The sequence below is a fragment of the Microtus ochrogaster genome, chromosome 5 (assembly GCF_000317375.1).
Source record: "Microtus ochrogaster isolate Prairie Vole_2 chromosome 5, MicOch1.0, whole genome shotgun sequence".
NCBI classification, from domain to species: Eukaryota; Metazoa; Chordata; class Mammalia; order Rodentia; family Cricetidae; genus Microtus; species Microtus ochrogaster.
In genome coordinates, this window is record NC_022012.1 from 15,356,997 (window position 1) to 15,364,644 (window position 7,648).

The following is a 7,648-nucleotide window of genomic DNA, read 5'->3' on the forward strand; positions in this document are numbered from 1 at the left end:
GGGTTCCATCCCAGTACAGTAGAAGCCGCGTGCGGTAAGGCACACGCCTTAACCCACAGGAAACAACTCACAAGTTTAATAAAGTTGGCTTTGGTTTCATAGCATGATTGAATCCAGTCTGAGCTACAAGAAACGTCTCAAAGTAGGGTCTGGGGTGTGCGCTCGCGTTGAACCCAGAGTGAGCTGGCCTTGGCCCACAGAACCAATGAGTCCATGGACCTGCACGCAGCTCAGAAATGCCCAGCAAGCCACTGCCTTATCGGTGCCAAAGACCATGCATCCATCCAGATAAATATGGCCGAAATTGAGCCGGTTACAGGCAGTGGAGGGAGAAAACGGAGGAAAGTTGCCCTCTGATGTGGCCGCTGGGTACCCACATACATAACAAGGGCACAGAATACGTAAATAAACAAAAGTTTTAAAGACAGGGTCTCTCACAGCACTTAGGAGGCAGAGACAGACAAATCTCTGTGAGTTCCAGACCAGCCTGGTTTACAAGGTCAGTTCCAGGACAGTCTGGGCTGTAACAAAGACAAACACCAAAACAAATAGAATTAGAAAAATCGGGGGCTGGAGAGATGGCTCGGAGGTTGAGAGCGTTGCCTGCTCTTCCGGGGGTCCTGAGTTCAGTTCCAGGCAACCACATGGTGGCTCATAACCGTCTGTAATGGGGTCTAGTGCGCTCTTCTGGCCTGCAGGCATACAGGCAGACAGAATGTTGTGTACATAATAAATAAATAAATATAAACAAAAAGAAAAATAAAAGAACAGGGTCTCACTAGTAGACCAAGCTATCCTGAACTAACCTTCAATTTTAGCACTCAGGAGTTCCTGGCCAGCCTGGTTTACATATTGAGTTCCAGGCCGGCTGGGGCTGCACAGTGAGAGCCTTTCTCAAAATAAATGACTAATAAACAATTTTTAAAAGTTTTTAAAAAGATTTATTTAGTTCGTGTGCATGAGCGTTTTGCCCGCATTCGTTCTGTGTACCATTCGAACGTCCAGATGTGGACAGTGGATGACCTGGAACTGAAGTTACCAATGGCTATGAACCACCACTTGGGTGCTCGGAAGAAAACCAGGTCCTCAGCAAGAGCAGCAAGTATTCTCAACTGGTGAGCTATCTCTCCAGACCCAATAAATCAAACTTTTTATTTATTTACTTGTTTGTTTACTTATTTTGTTTTTCAAGGCAGGATTTCTCTGAGTCGTCTTGGCTGTCCTGGAACTAGCTCTGTAGACCAGGCTGTCCTGGAACTCGCAGAGATCCGTCTGCCTCTGCCTCCCAAGTGCTGGGATTAAAGGCATGTACCACCATTACCTGGCAAATAAAATCTTAAAGATGATGATTAGGGCTCTCTGGTGAAAATAAATAAATAGATGAATGCATTTATTCTGAAAGATCCTAGCGAGACCGGCAGCTCGAACTGTTTTATTGTAGTTTGTTTGTTTTTGTATGAAGAATCTGACTCCGTGCTCTGAAAGCTCGACAGTTGAGATCTGGCAAAGGCTCCAGGGTTAAATTTTTGGAGCCAGGCTTGTTATCTTTTTCCACAACTCTGCCAGTCACTCATCCTGCCAACTGTTAGCACACCCTACCTATCTAGACTTCATCAGCTTCTGAGCACCCTTTGCCCCTGGAGCTCTGGGAGTCACAGGGTACCTGTGGAGGTCTGAATCCGGGCAAGTCCCGCCTTTGTTCAGAAGTCTCTGGGTTCCACCTGCCTCGGAGCCAGATCACAGGCCTTCCTCAGAATCAGTAACCACAATCTGCCCTTTCATCTCAAGTCTCCCCATGCTGCTGCTCAGCTTCTGCTCCAGCCACACTGAATGGCTGCTTGGGGGTTCCCAGCTCAAATTACATCACTGCCTGTCCACTTTTCCATCACTTGCTTCTGAAGGTCCATGTCAAACTGCGAGGAGCGTGCATTTAGTCTGTTCCTGTTATGGGACATTCAATCCAGTTCCCTTCCTTTTTCTCTATCCCTGCTGTCTGTCTTCGGCTGTTTCCTTTAGACGATGCACTTATTAGAGGAACCAATCTGCTCTTGCGAAGGGTCACAGTGGGTTGAAGAGCATCAGTCCGAAGAAGCAGGCACCAGGGTCCGGTCGGCGGTGGCTGCTCCTGGACTGCCAGTGGAGCAGCTAGTGTCCACCCTGTCCCGATGGGGAGAAGAGTGTTCTGATGGGCTGGAGCTGCGATCCAGGCTTGGTGGCAAGCAGCGTCTCAGGCCACCACCCGAAGGCCCAGCAGCACTCGGGGACCGCTGCATGCTGTTGGAGGAGCCTTGGCTGCAGGGCCGGCGGCCACAGCAGAGCAGTCGCAGAAGCGCGTGACGCAGGTCTCGGTTGGTGAACGTGTAGATGATGGGATTCAGGAGCGAGTTAGCCATGGCTAGACCCAGGAAGGGGTCAGCTTGCAGGAGCACTGGACACGCGCGGGCTGGGCACGCTACATCCAGCAAGAGCAAGAGAAACAGAGGTCCCCAGCAGACCACGAAGGCCAGGAGCACCACGCTGAGCGTGCGGAGCAGGGCCAGCGACCGTGGCGTGTGCCGAGATCGCGAGGACGAGGTGGCCCTGCGGGACCCGGGCCGCGCACGCAGGCGACGCGCATTGGCCCGCACCTGGCAGTAAATCCTTGCATAGAGTGCACAGATGGCAGCCAGGATGCCCAGGAAGGCCAGAACGCAGAAGAGCACGTAGGCCTTAGCGTAGAGCGGCAGCACAGTGGAGCAGGTTTCCAGGCGTCCCAGGCAGTTCCAGCCCAATGCTGGCAGCAGCCCGAGCAGCAATGACGCGCCCCAGGCGGCCACCGCCATCGCCAGTGTGCGAGCGCGACCAGCGGCGGGCGCGGGTCCTCGACGGGCCATGGTGAGGTGGCGCTCCAGCGCAATGGCTAGGAGGCTGAGCACCGACGCGGCGAGCGCCACGAAGACACCCCCCTCGCGCGCGAACCAGAGTGCAGGCGACAGGCGCAGCGTGAGAGGCCCCGACAGCAGGATGTTGGTGGCGTAGGCCGCCCCGGCCAGCAAGTCTGACAGGGTGAGGCTGCCCAGGAGCAGGAACATGGGCGCGTGGAAGCGAGGGTGGCGACCCAGCACCAAGAGTACCGCCAGGTTCTCCAGCACGATGAAGGCGCACACAGCCAGGCACACTACCGCATCTGCGCGCAGACCCGCGCCGGGCTGGTAGCGCGCCCCGCGCAGCTTGCCCGTGTAGTTGTAGTGAAGGGCGATGACCTCGCTCACCGGCGCGGGCCGCAGCAGCCCGGACTCCATGAGCCGTCCGCCGCTCACTGCAGAGAGGTCGCTGCTGTGTCTCCCTTGTTGTCCACCAGACCAATGTGCGAAAGTCTATGGGAGGCAAGAACAGTCAGCATCTAAAAATCCTGGAGAAAGAGCCCTGGAAGAGGGTCCCTAACCCCTGAACTCTCCCACACCCTCAAAATTGTCCTCTGATATCTACACATGAAAACAAACTAAATAAACTTAATAAAGTATTTGTTTGTTGGTTTTAATAACTAGTCATGGCGGCCATATCCCGATTCCAGCAGTCCAGGAGCAGACAGGAGGACAGTCTATGGGAAAGACGGTGGAGGAGTAAGCAGGGCCTTTTGGTGCACACCCGACAGATGGAGGCAGGAGGATCAGTAAGATCAGCTACGTAGTAAGTCTGAGGCCAACTTGGGCTCTGAGACCCTGTGCCAAGATGAAATAAAATAAAAAGGAACTCCCATAACAAAGAAGCATACTCACTCGTAAACAAATGAGAATTCAGAAAATCACGGCTACACAGACAACCCCAGACAGGGACACGTAGCAAGGAAGGAGTGCAGGGAACCATGAGAATACATTTCTACACGAAACATTCACACACAGATTCCATGACAGAAGCCACCACAGGGGCTCAGCCCTGGCAATGGTCACACACCCAGTAGCACAGGCCACAATTTCACAACCTCCACCCACAACCAGCCTGGGGCCCAGCGCCCCACACCGCACATGCTTTCATACACATTGACTTTTGCATGTTTTTTTTTTTTAAAAAAAGAAATGTCATCCCCATAAAGCCCCAGTGAAAAGTTGATCCTGGCCACTCCTTGCCCAGTTTCACAGCCACAGAACAGTGGATGGGAACCTCGTAGAGGTGCACATGTTCTTAAATCACAATGACTCCCCTGGCCTGCCAACAACCCTTTGATCCTCTCAGCAATTCTTCCTTCAGTCCCAGTCTACAGATGAGCAAAAATGGGTTCTTAAAGAAACACCTTGCAAGGCTGGCAAGATGGCTCGGGGGTCAAGGACCCAAGCCTAATAACTTCAGTTTTGTGTCTGGAATACACACAATGCAAAGAGAGAACCAACTCCCACAAACTGTCCCCTGACCTCCACATTCGTGTTATGGCATGCATACATTCACAGTCCCACCCAACCATCCACCAACACACACGCACACACACACACACACACACACACACAAATAAGTAAATGAGATTTTAAAAGGGTTTTTGGTTTGTTTTGTTTGGAGACAAAGTCTTACTTCTGCCTCCCAAGTACTGGGATTAAAGGTACACACATCACCATGTCCTGTAAAATTTTACAAAAAGAAATCCCTTGCATAGAAGCCTTGGGCTCAATTTAAAATAAAGTGCAAGGCCACAGGTTCCCTATGCTGGCCTCAAACTATGCGGCTGAAAATTACATTGAATTTCTATCCTCATGCCTCTGCCTCCTGAGTTAGGAGGTTACAGGAACATGCCACCATCCGGTTTATATGACATGGGTCCATGGGCTCTCTGAATACTAGGCATGCCCTCCACCAACTAAACCGAATCTTGAATCCTCTTAGTCCAATTTTACATCTGAACAGAAGAAACCCACGCCTGGTGTGGTGGTGCACACCTTTAATTTCATGGATCCGGGTGGATCTCGATGAGTCTGAGACCAGCCTGATCTACAGAGTGAGTTACAGGACAGCCAGAACTACATAGAGAAACCCTGTCTCAACAAACAAACAAGCAAACAAAATAAAAGTAGACGCAAAGGTGTCTGTTTCTCTCACACAGTCCACAAAAATAGTGACAGAATTCACAGAAGTACCCTTAGCAGATGAGAAAACCCAGGCCTGGGGTACAGATTTCTCAATACCAGGAAGGCAGAGGAACAAAGAAGGTCCTAGACAGTTTCAGAGTCGCACAGGGGACTAGCTGAGGAGACAGACAGACTTGGAGGTACTGGTTGGGCCACTCTGGGTTCCGGAGAGGCATCAAATACAGAGACAGGGCTATACAGCATTTTCTGCTCCGGTATACTCAGCAGAGGGTCAGGACTTTTGTACCACACCCCAGTCCCCTGACCTGCTTGGGGAAATGAAAAGTTTGCAGGAGCCCAGCAAGGCTGAGTTGGAGGATTCCTGGGGTCCACACCCCTTCTCAGCAGGGGACCTGCGAGTACCTCTGGGGTTTTAGTTTTCTCTGCTGGGGGACCGGGGAGGTCTATAATAAAGGTCCTAGAAACTTCAGCAAAGAACGCTGTGCCCTTCCAGCCCCGCAGTAGCTCCAAGGAGCCGAGTCCCACTTCCTGCAAGGTCCCCAGTGCTGGACACTCACCTCTGCGCCCGGGTAGTGCGCCCAGGGCTGTGCGCCTGGGAACACTGCACAGCTGCTACGCGGGCGGGGCTGGCTGAAGGTGGCAAGCCTAGGGGCGGGCCCGCGAGGCGGAGTGCAGGCGAACGCCAGCAATTGCCCCCTCCTCCTCCCAGCCGCGGTTGCCAGCCTGTGCCACCCGCCGCGGCACCGGAGAGCGCCCTAGCGGCGACTGGTACCAGCAAGTCCTAGCTTCTCCCTCGGGACCCCTCCCAGGGTCACTCGGGGTGGGAGGGTCCAGAATCGCGGGGAAGGGAGGGCCTTTCCAAGTGAATTACTCCCCTATTCCAATTAAGGGGTTCAGTCTGTCCTCTGATACCTGGTCTCCTGATCCTGTATCCCAAAGACACCTTAAGGGCGCAGTACCTGAGCAACGCAATTTATGAGATACTTTGAGTGGGCGTGACTGCAGCAATCTTCAGTCCTCACCGGGAGCGGACAGGTCTCTGCTCTGGCAGCACGGGCCCCTACCCCATTTTCTAGACACTCTCAAGGGGCTAGAGAGGGAGGGACGGGTGCAAGCCAGATGACGATGGGGGAACTTCCAGGTCCCCAAATAAGTAAGATCTGATTCCTCCCGCCCTGCAGCTTCTCTATCCCGGCCGCATTTCTCTGAACCTTTAAATCTCAACCACAGGATATAGCATTTGCTGTGTTTTGGGAGACAGGAATTTTTGTTTTGTTTTTTGAGTCAGGGTTTCTCTCTCAGTAGCCCTGGGTGTCCTGGAACTCGCTTTGTAGACCAGGCTGGCCTCAAACTTAGATCCTTCTGCTTCTGCCCCCAAGTGCTGGAATTAAAGGCGTGTGCCCCCACCGCCCGACTGGGGACAGGAATTTGACGTTGTCTTGAGTACTTTTGAATAAGTAAGGTAATGAATGGATGTCTATTTGCTGTGTGCCTTCCCTGAGGTCTGTTTTTAAATTTCTTAAAATTACACTTATTTATGTATTTTGTATGTGTGCATATGTGTATCATGTCACATGTCATGTGTGTGGCGATCAGAGGACAACTTGTCGAAATTGGTTTTCTTCTTCCTCTGCTGGTTAAGTCCCCAGGATTGAACTCAGGTTGTTGGGCTTAGCAGCAAAAGCCTTTCCGCTCCGAGGCATCTCTCTGGCGTCTTTCAGAGCTCCTTCATATGTTGCTCTCTGTCTCTCTTCCTCCCTCTCGGTGTCGCTTTCCCACGCCTCTCACGGGCCTCTTCTCCAGCAGGCTAGCCTCAGCTGGCTCTACACCCCCACCGCCTTTAATTCCCAAGACGTTCCCGCCAGGGCCCAGCTCTACAAGTCTCAGACCAGCGGCCACAGTCTGGTTTCCGGTGTCTGTTTGAGTGACCTTCCTGGGACCATACCCTTTGCCCAGGGTCACTCCAGCCTCAGCTGGTCAGATGTCGGGACCCCGTGAGAAGTGAGCACAGTTGTTCCAGGTGGGAGGAATCTTGAGAAGTCCCAGACTAGGTTGTGCCTCTGGTGAACCCCCTTGAAGAGGTCTCCAGTCCGGCCCCCTAATGTAGCCCTTTGGGGATTCCTTAGCTTCAGACCCAGCTGTTCCCAGCGGGCAGAACCGCTCTTTCCAGTTTTAACCAATCGAAACCACCTACTCAGGCAGCATAGCCAATAGGATGATTGGGGCCGGACCTTAGGTGCCTGGTTGTTCACAACTCCGAGGCCCAGGCTTTTCTCTGGGTGCCTGGGAAATGAGCCCCCGGGTCTTGCCTGGTAACCAGCAGGCGCTCAACAAATGGTTTTCTTTATCAAGGGGAAGCAGTGTGGGAGGTGGCTGCTTCACACCTCCCAGGCGACAATATCACCTCCTGTGAGTTCTGCCAAGCACTGAGACTTTTCAGAGCCGCCACTGGCCATAGCTCCCAGACCCAGCGGCCTCCGCTCCTGCAGGCTCCTGGTTTTCTTTTCTACAGACTGTGACTGCGGGACTCATCCTGCTGCGACCTGGACAGATGTCACGAGTTCCCTAGACCACCCATGCTTCTGTCCCTCACT

General features: G+C 52.8%; 1 protein-coding gene across 1 annotated transcript; it reads right to left on the reverse strand.

The window, feature by feature from the left end:
• Positions 1–1,428: 1,428 nt before the first annotated feature.
• Positions 1,429–5,673, reverse strand: S1pr5 (sphingosine-1-phosphate receptor 5). The gene is made up of 2 exons (XM_005346885.2): positions 5,612–5,673; positions 1,429–3,356 (listed from the first exon to the last, which is right to left on the reverse strand). The coding sequence occupies exon 2, from the start codon at positions 3,279–3,281 to the stop codon at positions 2,079–2,081; it is 1,203 nt and encodes a 400-aa protein (XP_005346942.1). The 5' UTR covers positions 3,282–3,356; positions 5,612–5,673; the 3' UTR covers positions 1,429–2,078.
• Between the last annotated feature and the right edge of the window lie 1,975 nt (positions 5,674–7,648).